Source organism: Melospiza melodia, chromosome 11 (genome assembly GCF_035770615.1).
Source record: "Melospiza melodia melodia isolate bMelMel2 chromosome 11, bMelMel2.pri, whole genome shotgun sequence".
Taxonomy (NCBI): Eukaryota; Metazoa; Chordata; class Aves; order Passeriformes; family Passerellidae; genus Melospiza; species Melospiza melodia.
The window spans coordinates 25,078,297-25,094,258 of record NC_086204.1 but is presented as its reverse complement, the minus strand read 5'-3'; the positions used below and the strand labels follow the sequence as shown (position 1 = coordinate 25,094,258).

The 15,962-nt window shown below is 43.3% G+C and overlaps 1 protein-coding gene across 4 annotated transcripts in view; it reads left to right on the top strand.

The window, feature by feature from the left end:
- Nucleotides 1-8,015: 8,015 nt before the first annotated feature.
- LOC134423228 (BEN domain-containing protein 5-like) overlaps nt 8,016-15,962 on the top strand; it is an 882,906-nt gene continuing 874,959 nt past the window's right edge. For all 4 annotated transcript variants that reach the window (XM_063166074.1, XM_063166072.1, XM_063166073.1 and 1 more), the window contains exon 1: nt 8,016-8,056. In XM_063166074.1, coding sequence (XP_063022144.1) covers nt 8,026-8,056 — 31 coding nt within the window. In that variant the 5' untranslated portion in view covers nt 8,016-8,025. The remainder of the gene's footprint in view (nt 8,057-15,962) is intronic.

Sequence of the window (15,962 nt, the reverse complement as noted above, 5' to 3'; positions counted from 1 at the left end):
GTTACTGAGGATGTGGCCTTGGTGTACTGATTCTCTAGCACTACTAAAGCCAGTCTGCCTATCTCACCACAGTCAGGCTGGAGTTTGTGTGGGGAGCACTAGTCCCTGACCATCTTGTGGACCATCATCAGAAATTACTTTTTCCTTAGGGGCATAATGATCTTTTTCTCTTGAGTTCTCATTATTTTGCCATAGCAGGTAGTATTTAGGACTAGATTCACTGAACAACTCTTGTTTTTGTATTCTTGAGGGAATGTTGTTGGCCTCGGTCGGTCCCGTATTTTGCTTTACTCTGTACCCTGGATTCCACAGAGAATGGGTCTAACATGTTCTTATCCCTTTCCTGAGCTGGTGGAGTGCTGCTATGGGCTTGACTTTTCCTTACTGTACTATTGTTAAAGGCAAATGTTGATAATATTTTGCACTGCAAGGACTTGTTTTGGTGGCACTGAAGGGCTTGTGGAGTAACTGGGAGTGCAGCAATGCTCCAGTGAAGGCGAAAGGTGAACCAGGACCTCAAGGGCTGAGTCTTGAGCCCTCACAAGAACTTAGCAACCAAAGGCAAACAGCCTGCAGCCCCCGAGTTCATTCCTTGGATTCCTAAAAGCAATAAACCCATCATTGTTCATCTGTGTGGCTGACATTGGCACAGATCTCCTCCACTCCTATCTGAGTACTTGTAAGACTTGTATATGATAGGAGCAAAAGAGAGTTCCTTGCCACTTAGTGTGAGAAAAAAATGCTAGGGAAGACAAGTGCATACTAGGGTGAGCCAACTGTTTACCATGATCTGCTAACAAATGTGAAAACTAAAAATGGCCTTTCTGCACTGGGATTTTATCGTATATTAGTTGCCATGTGTTAGTGAACATAAGCTTATTGCAGTCTCAAGTAAATTCCTGCCATTTCAGTTTACCTCCTCTCTCCCAGCTGCTACATGTAGTGATTGTCTCTCAGAGATTTGCTGCTCCTTTTTCTGTGCCACTGGAACCTTGAGAAACCATGAATTTATTTTATAAGTATGGAATTTAACATGGTTCTTAAATTCATTATGAATTCTTCTTTTCTCTAAGAATTAAATTTCAGTTGAGGGCCAAATAATCAGTTTCAAGACAGCAAACAATTGTTAATCCGAAATCAAGTTCTCATTGTACCTCTCTCATTTTTCCAGATGTTTATTGGCTACATTAAAAGAATTTTATCACAGTAGATACTGAAAAGGATTAAAAGACAGCAGAGAACTGTAAAGTTTATAGATGATTAAAATGCAATGCATAAAATGTGTCTGTAAATATAGACACAGGACTGAGTCTGGACAACATCCATAATAATATTGAAATATTAATGAAAAACTAATACTTGGATATTAAATATTCCCAGTAAGTATATTAAAACATCACACAAGCATATATTTTTGTTTCTAAGTATAGGTGTAGTAATCTTTGCCACTGGGACTGGACCAGGATCCTGCAGACCCTTTGGGAACACCCGTCAAGTTACTGACTGTGTTTAGCAGCTCTACAATTAGAGCCCCCTGGAAAGTGCTTTCCCCACTGAAGGCTTCCAGGGAATTCCAGGGTTCCACTGTAGAAGAGTTCTTTGGGCTGCTCCTCTGAGTGGCACAGAATTCTAGCTTAGCATTATTCTTTGGGTTTGAAATCCTAAACCATCTTGATCCACATGCTCAAATCCCAGGAGAGCTAACTTAGCCCTTCACCTTTCCCAGATAAAGTGCACTTTTATCATGTACCTGTGTACACCTTTCTGATGGCAACTTAAAAATGAAGGTTATTTCCTGAAAAGAATTTCAAAGTCTCCTTTTTATAATAGCAAGGGTTTACTTGTGTGTGATGGTGTTCACAGGGGTCTTAGGATGAGGGAAGAGATGAGGATCTGACTCCATGTTTCAGAAGGCTTGATTTATTATTTTGTGATATATATATTATTAAAACTATATATAAGATAAGAATAGAAGAAGGGATTTCATCAGAAGGCTGGCTAAGAATAGAAAAAGAAAGAATGATAACAAAAGCTTGTGTCTCAGACACAGAGTCCAATTGATTGGCCATTAATTAGAAACAGCCACATGAGACCAATCACAGATGCCCCTGTTGCATTCCACAGCAGCAGATAACCATTGTTTACATTTTGTTCCTGAGGCCTCTCATCTTCTCAGGAGAAAAAATGCCAAGGAAAGGATTTTTCATAAAATGTGTCTGTGACACTTGTGGCCTTGGGTAACATCTCTTTTTCCATTCTGCACCCAGGTGGCTGGCACTGACCTTCCTTCCCTTTCCTGGTCAAATGCAGGGCAGAAGTGCACACTGGCAGCCAAGCCCTTGCCAGCTCTGCCCTGCCTGGCTTAGAGGGACTGAAAGAGCAAGGATGTGCACCTGAGAGAGCTCTGCACCTTGGTGATCCCTAGAAGTGCTTGTGGAAGAGTGGAAGAGCAAGGCAGCATTCCATATCCTGGAGGCACAGGTTGTTCACCTTCCCTACAGCACAGTTTGCAGCCTGGGCTCCTTTGGGCCAACAGTGTCTCTGTGTAATTACACAATATTGATGCACATCTGTGGGAACAAACCGTTAGGAACAAACAGTTCAAAATATCTATAAAACATAGAATTAAAAAAAAATATTTTCAGGTGTGAAATGAGATGATGCTTCGCCTGCATGGGCACAAATTGATCCAAGTTTTGTGATGATAGTGTCACTGGTTTCATATCAGTTATCTCAGCATAACTTTTTGATTATTTCTGAAACCATGCACAGAATGAGGGGAGATTCAGTTTGACCTTTCCAGACTTGCTGCATTTTAATTTTTCCTATGCTTAGAAATAATACAGATAAAAACCCCAGCAGGTAATATTATTTTTGTATAAAGCTCTCTAATTATACTAGGCATGTTCAGAATACATTAAAGATACTGTCCTGACACAAAAAAATTTACAGTGTGCTTTTAGATATTACATAACTAATGAGAGCAATAAATGCTGGGAGAACGAATGGATCAAGGTTACAATAATAAGATTATAGGATTCCTCCACTATGTGTGCATAGTTTAAAATTCACTTCAATTTTGCTACCTCAGTCTGGGCTTTGGTTTTCATTTTGGCTTTTTCTTTCTTTATCAGATTTAATTTTATCTCTGAATCCACCAGACCATAATAATCTGGCAAAAAACTCTGACCAGAATTTTGCTTTTCTTTCTCCTTTTCCTGGTTTTTAAAATTGAGTTGTGCCTGCTCAGCCACCATGGATGCCCTGTTTGTATCAGAACCATTTCTATGGCCTTTTCTCTGACAGTAGTCACAGTTGAAATACACTTGAATGCCTGCACTACTTTATTCTACATGGGGAAAGGGATACAAAAAAAGAGTAACTATGTGATTTCTACACAATTACATCTGGATTCTTAAATCCCCACTTTGAAGAGCCACAACATGCACCATGCATGTGTTGTGTGAAACAGATGCAAAACTCGTGCTAATGCTCCATCTTCTCCTTCTCATCCAGCCTTAACAGTCACTTACAAACGATTTGTGAAAAATCAATAATGCACCTTACTGAGTTTTTTGTAATGTATAAGAAAGGGCATTTTTTTGCCAATTTCTTAAACACTGACAATATCAGGATTGTAAAATTGGATTTTTACTGATTTTCTTTGGGGTTTCGACAGACATACAGACATGTATTGACAGCAGCCACCTCTAGCTGAATCAGAAATATTGAATGTATAACACAAATCATTCGATCTTCAACATATTTGAATTATCCTCATGTTAAAAAAAATGTGATCAGGAATCTTTTTCCTTTCAAGTCTTGCTCTTATGTTATTATTCTTTCTTATATTCTTTAATCACCACAGCCTTGCAGGCTGCAAACGAAAGATAAACAAACAATGGAATATCTAATGTTTCAAATACAAGCACAGATAAAAAAAGTAAAGCATACTCCTCAAGTCCTTATAGATTAAAAATAAGTAGAAAAATGGCACAAATCTGTATTTAGAAAAATAATGTATTTCTCAATATTTGCAATGAAGGGAGTTGTCAGTCACACTAATTTTTATGTAAATTTACCTAAGCTGATGAATCATAACTGAAATATTGTCTAATCTTCCTGATTTTGGCCAGCATTTCCATTTCCATTGCCTCAATTTATTTTTGTTTGCTTACATAACGAGTTTTAAGGGCCCATCCCAGGACCCACAGTGAGCAGAGTGGAAAGAGGGGCTGTTCCAGGCACTGCCAGTCCCACACAAGCAGCGGCTGCCCAGCACATCAGACCAGTCCCCACCACAGACACTCAGCTTGGCACACAGCTGACAATTCATTACCATTCCTTCGGTAGACATCACAGCAGAGGAGATTTTTAGGGAGGGATTTGAAGGAGGAAAATTAAGTGAGTGGGAGTGCGAAGCAGCAGCGAGGGAAAGCATGAAGGTGCTGGTTTGAAAATGTAACAAGTAGAGAGTTATTACTGAATGAAATGTGTGGGGGGAAGCCGTTGGTTTCTCCATAGGCTATTAAAAGATGGTGGGGTGGGAATAAGCTGCAAAGAGCCACAGAAGTGAGGCAGCTTCTGCTTGCCAAGATGCAGAAGGGGGAGGAGGGACGTGCTGGAACAAGGAATTGGGCTGAAGCAGCAAATGTGAGGACAACCAGGGCACCAGTGTCTTGCAACAGTGTTCTGTTATTATTTGTTGTTTTGTAATGTCCAAATGCAGACTGTTAGGGCCAAAGGCCTCTTTGTACTAATGAAAACCCCAAAATGTTCTCAGGTGCTCTAAAAATGCACAAATAAAAATAAGCAACTGCTCCTCCTGAAGACCATTTCCCTCATTCTTCAGCTCTGATTCGAATTACACCATCCAGTTATCTTTCTATTTCCAAAAGAACTTTCTATATGAACTTTCCAGTCCTCTCTTGTCAAATTATCTTACTGTTTTTGGAAAGACTGCATATCATCTATATTTAACACCACTTCAGCTTGGTGAGGTGACTATAACATAGCATTAAACTCAGACTAAAAAAAATGAGTGTGGCATTTCTAGGTTTTTCAAGTGTGTTAACTCAGAAGAGATAATTTGAATGGCAAAAGTGCTTTCCCCCAAATGTCTCTGGTTTCAATAGAACTTCTTGCAGGTATTTCAGTTGAGTTAATCAGCTGGCAATTAGATGCAAAAGGCCTTTGGATTAGTATTTGTGGTCACCATAGAAGCCAGTTGCAGAGAAATGTGAATAAAGAGGTCACCCGAAGAACAGATATGGAAAGTCTCTCCACAGGCACTTAATTCTTAGAAATTTACAGATGAAAAATGCTATATGGGTAATAATAGATAGAAATGAAATATGGATGAGGGGACACTAAAGCTGGAATAGCAAGTAGAACAAAGGGAATAAGGGGATGTGGGGACAGGGTAAGAAACCAGACTGGAGCTACAAACTTGGACAGAACTGTTTAAGACCTAGAAATAGGAAAAAAAAATCTCGAATAGAGGAATGAAGAGATCAGGACTATGAGAAATTATTTGAAGGAGAGTTGGGGTGGGACATGGCTATCAGGGAACATAAAAGAAAGAAGAGAAAGATCAGAGTATATGTGGCATATTCTGAAGAGGGAAGTCCCAGGATCATTTACCCAGCAATAGATAAGGAAGAGCAGAAGGCCTGGGTGATTTGCTGGCCTGGAGCAAGGCTGTAAGGAAAAGAATGTGTCTGTGGGGGTGTGTGCACTTAGTGTAGCTCACTGTCAGCAGCGAGACAAATCCACCTTTTTAGTATGCAAGTGACCACCTATAGTTTAGAAAGACTGCAGAGGGGAATGTCTAGAAAATATTTTTGCAGAGCTTGGATCTAGATGACCTTCAACATTCTTCTCTGCCAGGGTGTATCTTCCAAGCCCATCACAAAGCCCCCTTGGTACACCACTTGAGACAGGTATTTCATCATGGAACAGGAATGTGGCTGAAGAAATGTTCAATTAGCTTATATAATATTAAAGTAAGATACTGAGAGAGAAGAGGAATAGATAAAAGAAAGAGGCCTAAGTGCCACTGAAAAATAAAGGAAACAGTAAAGGAAATGAAACCACAAAAATAAATGCTGCAAAAATAACCAGAGAGCTGTGATCTGAAAGAAGAATGAACAAGGCTGCAAAAAGGAGCAAGCTTTCTCTTTTTCAGGGAGAAAGCTAGCAAGTGACCCACAGAAAAATCTAAGTATGTAGAACCTGTAGGTATTATCCACCTGAGTGTTGTTAAGAGGAGCTGAACTGGAGCAGAAAAGGCATATACTAGGTAGGAAGACAAAGAGGTAAAGTAACGTTTAAATAACAGAACTTAGATGGAGAAAGATACAACTTTTCATGCCTTAATTTTTAATCTTGGATTGTTTCCCTGACTAGTCACTAGGAAGTGGTTACTTTAATTTACTAAGGTCTAAGGAAGCAAACACCTGAGTGCGTGCATAACCATAATCACAGTCCTGCCTGTTTCCATTGCTCAGCACGGCTCGTGTACTCCCTGTTTCGGAGTTTTAAGAGCCGCCTGGTTCGGGGTGCATCCAGCCCCACATCTGCCTGTGTATGCACATAAAACACGAGTCTTGATGCTTGTGCTTGTAACCCTGCGCTCCTCCCGCGGTCAGCCTCGCTTCCCAGAGGCTGGAGCTGTCTGCGTGGAGGATGCACAATGCAGCTTGCGCCTCAGCATTAGTGAGACACGCATGATCACACCCAGGCTGCCGGGTCCCCCGGGACTCGCACACGTAATTAGCCCCGGTACACCAGAGCCTTCATGGCCGTGTTCGCCACATGGTGAGTGTCACCCAGCGGGCCCGCGAACACGCGCACGCAGGAGCCCTCCCGTCCCCAGCGCTGCATTTGCCATATGGTCAGCCTCACCTGCTGGGGCTGGGGCAACGAGACAGACGGGCAACACTCACGCACATAATGAAGCTCCCTACTGGGCTGCCTTAAGAAATTAAAAAATAAAATAAAATAAAAGTTGACATAACTGCCACATGACCAGACTCACCTGCTGAGTCGTGGGGCAGGGTGGGGCAGTCACACACACATGCATTGGCCATCTCTGCCGGGACGGGGCTGGAATCGGAGCCTGAGAGAAGTGCTCGCCTCCCCTGGGGTGACAGAGACCCCGAACGCACACAGGCCGCCGGCCCCTCTGCCCTGAGCTGTGTGGAGGGGCACATGTGACACCAGGACATCGGACAATAGGAAGATTTCTTCATAGAAAGGGTGATTAGATGTGGGAATAGACCGCACAGGGAAGTGATGGAGTCGCCGTCCCTGAAGGTGTTAAAGACCTTGGTGCCATGGTCTAGGTGACATAGTGGTGTTGGATCTTAGATTGGACTTGATGATCTCAGAGGTCTTTTCCAACCTAACTGATACTCTGTGACAACAAGCCTCTCCTTCTCAGCGCCCCACGCGCACCTCAGGCCCACACCGACTCCCACGGGCAGGCAGGAGACCCGGGAGGAGCTCCGCTACCGGCAGTGTAGCCGTCCTCCGGGGTTCAGTGACGACAATTGTCGAAGTGGCGGGCAGCCACCAGGGAGCAGAAAACGAGCCCTGCTTTCCCCGTCCGAGCAGCGCCGGTAAACAGCGGCCGCGGGAGGCGGGGCGGGGCGGGCGCGGCCGTGCGGGAGGGAGCCGTGCTGCGTGAGGGGCGGGCGGCGGGCGCTGCTCCCCTCATGCCCCGCCCGCCACCACCGCGGCGGCCGCCGGGCTGGGCGAGGATGGAAGCGGACGCTGCTTCCCGCGCGGGCTGTTCCTGGGCAGGCGCTCCCGGGAAAGGCTCTCTCCGGGCAGGATGAGCCGGGGCAGCCGCTTGCAGGGAAGGCTGTCCCCGGGCAGGCTGTCCCCGGGGAGGGCCGTCAGCCCTGCTGCCATGACGGGGGGGGGCGGGGGGGGGGCGCGGGGCTCCCCCATGGCGCTGACGCGCGTTGCCATGGCGACGGCCGGGCGGCGTTGGGGGGGGGTGGCGGGATGACAACAAATATGGCGGAGAGGAGCAGGACGGCAGAGACGGGTCAGTGCCAGCCGCAGGCGCCTGGGCGGGGGGAGAGGGGGAGCCCCCCTTCTCCAGGGGCTTCTGGCGGTACAGGGGGCCCGGCTCGCAGCGGAGTGCGGAGACGGAGCCCTTCTCCTGGGGGAGACGGGGGGGAGCACCTCTGGCCGAGGGCACTAAGGTGGTGAAGGGACCGCGGCAGGAGCTGTGACGAAGGGCAAAGCCCCTTCCCTTGGGGGATGAGGAGAGTCTTTCCAGGGACAAGGTGGTCGTGGGGAAGCTCCTTCAGGCAGGTAGAGAGGGAAGAGCCCGCCTCGCTCCAGGCCTGCCTGAGCGGGACTGACCCGCTGTGGCGTGGAAGGTGTGAGGGCCACAGGCCGGCTCACCCGGCCGGCGCTGCGGGGCCGAGGAGGAGGCTGGTGGTGGGGCAGCCTGCACCCTGCCCCCTCCCGCACCCTGCTCCATCCTCCCGCACCCTGCCCCATCCCCATCCTCCCGCACCCTGCCCCATCCTCATCCTCCCGCACCCTGCCCCGTCCTCCCGCACCCTGCCCCATCCTCCCGCACCCTGCCCCATCCCCATCCTCCCGCACCCTGCTCCATCCTCATCCTCCCGCACCCTGCCCCATCCCCATCCTCCCGCACCCTGCTCCATCCCCATCCTCCCGCACCCTGCCCCATCCTCATCCTCCCGCACCCTGCCCCATCCTCATCCTCCCGCACCCTGCCCCATCCTCCCGCACCCTGCCCCATCCTCCCGCACCCTGCTCCATCCCCATCCTCCCGCACCCTGCCCCATCCCCATCCTCCCGCACCCTGCCCCGTCCTCCCGCGCAGGGGCAAAGGTGGCGGTGGCGAAGAGCAGAGCAGACCGGCGGTGCAGAGGAGCTCCCCTTACACAAGGAACGGCCGCCTGCGTGAATTAGCATGAGAAAATAATACATGAAGACTCAGGTCTGGGACTGAAACTGCAGCACAAGGCTGGTAGCTTGCGGGTTGACCTGCAGGTGCTGCTTGACCTGTCTGGGAGGTGTAAAGTACCCGGAGGCTGCAGAGGGACAGCGAGCAGCACACCTGACAGCTCCCCTCCCTTACACTGAAGATTTCTTTAAGGAAGGTGCCAAATGTTATTCTTTCTGTTCAGGATGTATTAAAGTGGCTTTAACTGTCTATGTGAGATAAGTTTGTCTGTGAAGCTGAAGCTTTGTGTCTCCTCATAAATGATAAGGACCCTCTAGGTACAAGGGTCTTTCCTGTTGTAACAAAACACAGTTAAGGTCTTTTCCAGTCCACATGAAAACAAAAGCCCTCAAAATATATTATGAAAATCAGAGATACTAACATTTGGAAGATGGAACAAAGATGACAGTATTCCTGAATATTTAATCTCCCACAGTACCATACATAAATTATCTGGGTTCCTGAACCAGGAGTTCATTTTCCCAGCCTGCTGTGTTAGCTGCTGCACCTCTGCTTTTTAGCCTCAGAAGTGGCTCCAAATAAATATGCATTACCCATAGAACTGATCTTGGATTTTTAGTCCATTTTAGGTGAAAAAAAGGGATAAGTATGTCAAATGCTGTTGTGTTCTGGGAAATGAAACTACAGAGTCTGCATCTAAATGGATTGTCCATATGAGTTCAGCCGTGCTGTTTATGAACCCATGGAAAAACACTGTGAAGTTTTTTGTGTGTTGAACTTTTCCATGGAGCAGATGATTATTTTCATCCTCTGCACTCCGCAGCTCTGCTAACACAGGTGATCAGCTCTGCCTGAGCTGTGAATTGGGGAACAGATCTCTGGTGGCCTTTGGACTTTGTCAGCTCTCTTGCCTACCCCCTGTGCCCTTGTCAGTAACTTCAACACGGAATGTAAATTTCATACTACTTCCAGGTTAATTTACATTGTGTTCTCTGCTGTATTGCTTAAACCTGCAGCATCACAGTATTTGTTTTTTAATTTCAGCCTTGCCCAGAACTTTTCCCACTTCTGACCACTGCAGCTGACTAACCGATGATTTTCTCACAAATGTTGTGTTCCAGCTTGTGCTGAATTCATGTCCTGGTCCTTGTCTGCTTTAGTTATACAGTGCTTGTCTGGCCACTTTGAAAGTTTAATTTGCAGGTCCTTCTGTTTTGGAGAAGCCAGATAAGGAATTAAAAATGCATATAACCACAAAGATAGGGAAAAGACCCAAAACCCTCAGAGAAAAGGAAGCCAGCTTGTGATCTTGGCCCACTTTTAAGAAAGGTCATGGAAAGTAGACTGTGAGAAAAAAAGGTGGGATGTTTTTCTGACTGTCAGCTGACACTAAGTTGACAGGCAGGTTCTTTCCATGGCAAATCCCTCAAAGAATCTCTTTTTTTCCTCCCCTTTACTGCTGGGTGACACTGACACTGTTGTTGAGCACATAATTGGGGAATGTTCCTGCTGCATCCTCACTGCTTAGTGTATCTTCATCACGTGTGAGATCTTGAGCAGTCTGTAGGAGAGACAGGAATGTAGCTCTGGAACCTGCATTTTGCACAAATGCAAGGAAAATAAAGTCATTACAGAAGGACTGAACATTGTTCAAATAAATCAATTTAGCCAGTATCAGTATGTGATACTTGCTGGATAGTTTTTGTTTTGTTTTGTTTTGTTTTAGTTTTTTTTATTTTTTTAACAGCAACATTATGTTTTTCGTCAAGGATCAGAAAACACAAGTAATAACTCTCATCATTTCATCTTCTCATCTTGAAATACTGATATCTGCAATTTTTGCATAAGGAAACTGTTACAGAGAAATGGATGGTAACTTATTCATGGTTTATAGCAGCACAGATTGCTGTGATGGACCATTCTTTACTGATTTAGTTCAGAACCCAGGTTTGACAAGAGTTGGTGTCAGAAAAAATACAGTGTGCACTTAGAGATAAGGGATTATAAAAATTAGGTTTCTTCCTAAAGGTTATCTGTCAGAGAATTATGCACATCTAGGATGCTTATGACCCCTCTAAACTCCTAGATTTGAAAATACACTGTGTCAAGACATTTTGTAAATTAATTATACTTTATGGAAAATACATATTTTTATAAAGCAAGAATTTTTTGTTTCAGTTTTATTAGTATCTCTTCCTGTCATAGGAAAGTAAATATCTTAATCTGTTTTATACTGGTAATTATTTGTACTCTTTCCCTATATACAAACATTTGCATATTCCATTATTTTTCCTTGCAGAAGATTTTTGTTTTTGTTTCTGCAAATTTTTAACCTTTTTAGTTTTTTTTTATTTGGGAAGGGGGATTAGGACACACAGAATTGGACTAAGCATTTCAGGAGAGGGATTTCCATCAGCTTTTAGTCTACTCTTATGCCCAGCATTGTTCTCTACATCATGGTTTCAGTGCAATTTCAAGTAAAACTGAGACTTAATACGGAAGGTGGATTATCTCACACCTGTCTAGTACAGAGTTCATATTCTGCTGCTGTCCTCACTGGACTAGGCAGACATCTGCTCTAATACATTAAAATAGTTTCTGTATTCTGATGTTTGGTTAGAGTGCTGCAAATCAGCTCACTTTACTCTGAATTAATCATTTTACCATTGCAGTTGGCTCCTTAGTCCTACCTGCTTTCTTGAAAGTGTTTAAATCAGCTTTTTGCAGCAAACTCTGAATTTGTGTGTCTCCTGTTTGGTTTTCCAGGCTGAAACCTTCATGTCTCAGACTGGGAATCCAACTTAAAAGCAACGTAAATCTTCACAAATGAAGTTTGCAGGAGGATGAAAAGAACTGAGTGCAGTTAGTTACTCTCAGGAGCTTCTTGGTTTGATTTCCAGTTGTTCTGCTCAGCTGACCTTGCTGTCATAAACCTCTGGAAGGTACAGGATACAGGAAAAGAACCAGTTTAGTTAAGTTTTATCAAAACTAGATGAATGTTATTTTTCCAGTTCTGTAGCAAAGGTGACATTTTAGCTTCTCTAAGGAGGGTTTAGAGTAGGTCAAAGTGAGTACAGAGTGCCTGTATTTGCTAAAGTTTTTGACCCATGAACCAGATGAAAGTGTTTTCCAATTTAGAATTTCACTGGTTATCTCATTCTCCCCAGGTTTCTGTTCAAGGCATCTGTATTACCTTCAGAGGACTTGCATCTGGAGGCCTGAATGATCAGAGGGTGCAGGTTATCTCTGAGTTCTGTAATAGTTTTCTATCTGAGGCAACTGCATATTAGCCTGGATTGACAGTTCTAATATGTGTTATTCCACAATTGCTAGTAATTTTGTGGATATTAGTATTTCTGGTGTTTCATTGTGTCATCATCACTGAAATCATAGAGAAAGCAAGGAAAGGCATGTACTCTCAGGACAGGATATAAATAAATGCCTTTAGCCCAAAAATCCTGGTTATCAGAATAAACAGGCTTCCCAGCTGAATGTGGAGTTTTTAATGTTTATTTACATGTCACAGTCGGTACCTTGCAGAGTGGTGTTGAGTCACATTTCATGTTAAGAATGGTTGGAATTTTCAAAGTGTTCACAGCAGTGCTGTGACCTGGCTTCAGGGAGGAAATCTGCAAACCTCTGCTGAATGCTCAAGCCCCACCCAAAGTTTGTGCGGTAATTAGTGTTCCTAAAACAATTGGTGTTCAGCTCATTATTTTAGAGATCTGCATGTGAAGGGGCCAATAGAACAGCTGTGTAAATGCTGCAATGTTTTATAATTGATTTCAATATGATTGTGCTGAGCTGGATTGTTTTGCACATAGCTTTTCATTATTCTTTCAAAAAAGAATAGTTATTCTTTTAAAAATATTTAATCACATGTGGTATGACAACATTCTAGTATCAGACACATAACTGCTTTCTTTTCAATGGCCTTAATTATTAAATAAAAAAGCCAAACTAAATAAGAAAATAATTGATTTGTCTTTAAATGTAGGCTTTTTTGATAACTAATTCACTAGCTTTATCATGGGGAAATTTAAAATAGGAGAGATCAGCTAATTACTTTAACAATAGTATTTAATCTTGGTCATTAAAATAACACTGTACATCAGCAGTACTTCTGATTCGCCAGGTAAACTTAATTTCTTCACTTGAATTACCTTTTCCTAAATAATTTCTGAATTTTAAAGTGTATACAAACAACAGAGCTTATTTTGTAATGTACACAACTAGCCTATGAGCGTTGCAGAATTCCAGTGTTTGGGTAGAGACACTGCAGCCTTCGTGCTGGAAGGGATCTGCCCACTGTATCCTCCTATCAACACGAGGAGGCTTCAAACGTCACCGAAAAACTGTGTGGGGACTGGGCCCAGCCTTGCAGATGTTCACACAGCAGAAGGAGCTGTTTGCAGTTGTTTATAAAATGCTGCAGGATAGATTTGTAAACAAATCTAAAATGGCTTTTGTTCAATAAAGACATTTGCCAGAACTTACTGATTGCATTGGTACGTTTCAGCCAGAGCAGTTGGAAATCCAGGGGACATTAGAGAAAGGTTTCTTAGTAAATCTGAGGCCCTTTGTAAGACTATTAACTATTTCAGTTTTAACTGTGTAAGGTGAAATATTCATTGAAGTTCTGCACAGAAATTAACTCTAGTTGCTGCAGAAAGGTATTCTACTGATATTCTAGTGATCATTAGACTCTGTTGCCAGTAGGCTGCTATTCAGGTAATTTCCAACATTTTTCAGTTATCCAGTGGAAAAAAAATCCCCACTAGAAAAATTCATTGAAGAAGAGCTGCTAATGTATATTTGGTACTTAAAGCTTTGATCATATTTTTGTTACATAATTTGCCATATAAGGAGACCTGAGAAATACTAATGAAGGCTTTATACAGCCAGCAGATATAATTTCAGAAAAAGAAAGAAACAGGAATGTGTTGGGTGTTCCAGTTGCCATTTGTGAATGGTTTACCATTTCCTAGCCATATTTCATACATTTTTTCTTTGACGAATAATCAAAGCTTTGAAAAGTTACTTACCTCAAGCCTCGCAACGTTTTTTCTTTCAGTGAAGTTCAAAGCACCCTATTAATTACTAGCACTTGTGAGAGGAGGCTTTTGAATTTGTAAAAAGTAAAATGAGACACATTGAGAATTTTAATAAGTTTTATACTGAAATTTGTAAAACAGAAGTTTCTGCAAGTTTCTTTAGTGTGGCTGTCATTGCTTTTAGTAGGCTAAAGTCTCATGCAAAAGACCAGATCAACCTCAGAATGCATTTATGTGGCCTACATAGCTTTTCTGTTTTTGGAAGTGGAGCTATATAGATTCAATGCTGAATAAAATAGGGTTTTGGAGTCATGTCCCTGTGTTACAATGGAACCAGCTTGATCTCCACATGGGGCCACTGCCAGGACTGGGACACAGATCTGCAGCACCAGCCCACCCTCCAGGTGGGGCACCTCACACAGTAGCTGTCAGCTGCCACAGGAGGGAGGAACAACTTGTCTGCGCTGGGAAATCTTCCTTCCTCTTCCTCTTTCCTCCATGGACAGAAGGAAATGGCTGAATAGTCGTCATTCCCTGTTTTTAAGTTTTTAAATGAAGATGTCTGATAACTTGGTGGCAGAAAGCAGCAGCCCCTGGATAAAGGAGGTGCTGGAGGACACGGAGGGTTTGTGCAGCTGTTTCCTGCTGATGTCGCTGAGATGCAGCCGTGCTGCTTTGCTCACAGCAGTGCTGCTGATGCACAGCAGCTCCAGCACAGCCACCTGGGTGTGTGCATCAGGCTCCATCACTCTTGTTTCTGGAGGATTGATCGTGCTGCCCTTTTCCAGAACTACAGATGGAAATCTGTAGAAACCAGCTTAGATTTCTCAAGTGATGCCCGAAGGTTGTTGGCAGAGCCTCGATGCAGAATTGCCACATTTAGATTGCACTGTACCTGAGATAATGAGTTCTTCTGGGCTCAAGCTGTGTCTGCCATTAATCTATAATAGAAGGAAACCAATTTACAATTAATTGAAGTTGGTTATGGGTACACATCAATGTATCCTGTATCCCAGCTTCCTTGTCACATTGTCCCCACACCCAATTTTCTTGACTTTGCCACAGAGGCCAAGGCTGCCATTTAAGAAGTTCTGTATTTGCTAACTTTGGATTTTTACATAAGTTTCTTGAAGTAATTTTACTATTTGTATGTTGAAATGGTTTGGAAAACTGCTCTACCAAAATAATAATGACTTCCATTTCATTTTGTCGCGGACTCTCAAACTCAGAATGTGAACTTCAGTATTAAATCTAGGGCTCTCATCCTGCAAATGTTTGGCAATGAATTTGATGTATTTGTGCATAGTAAATGCTTTTCGTGACTGGTTCTGTTTTAGGATAAGTAATGTATAAACGTTAGAGACTAAAACTTCTATGTTTTGATACATATATTTTCTAATATCCATATGTATCCCTGTTCTCTCAGAATGGTAAACTAGCTGATTTCATAGTTGCATTATGTCAAAAATCGAGCCTAGAAAAGGAAATGGAGGAAAAAGTAGTTGTCTTAAATTATTACTATTAGATTAATAAGCTCTCTAATGATTCCATTTAAATACTAATTCACAGAGCTGTTTACTTAGCAGTGGATCTCACAGTCATGAGTGAAAACTAGCAAAATTTTCTTTTACATTTTGTTTCATAAGCACCTTGAAAAATGTGTTGAATTTCAATCTCCACTAAAGCAAGTGGAACATCAGTTGCCGTGAATCACCAGAGCAGAGCAGCAGGAATCCATCGCAAAGGGAGCCCGTTTGGATTCATTGCAGCTCTGCTGATGTGTTTTCATTTGCAATAAGCAGCAGAGGCACTTTGCCATTACAGACAACTTCAGTGCTGGGAAGCCTGGCAAGTCACTATCAGGTTTTCATGCGTATAAAATGCAGATGAGGTGGTATGGTGTGTTTGATTAATGAAAAATTCCTCAAATAACCTATACAAATCCAAAAGCA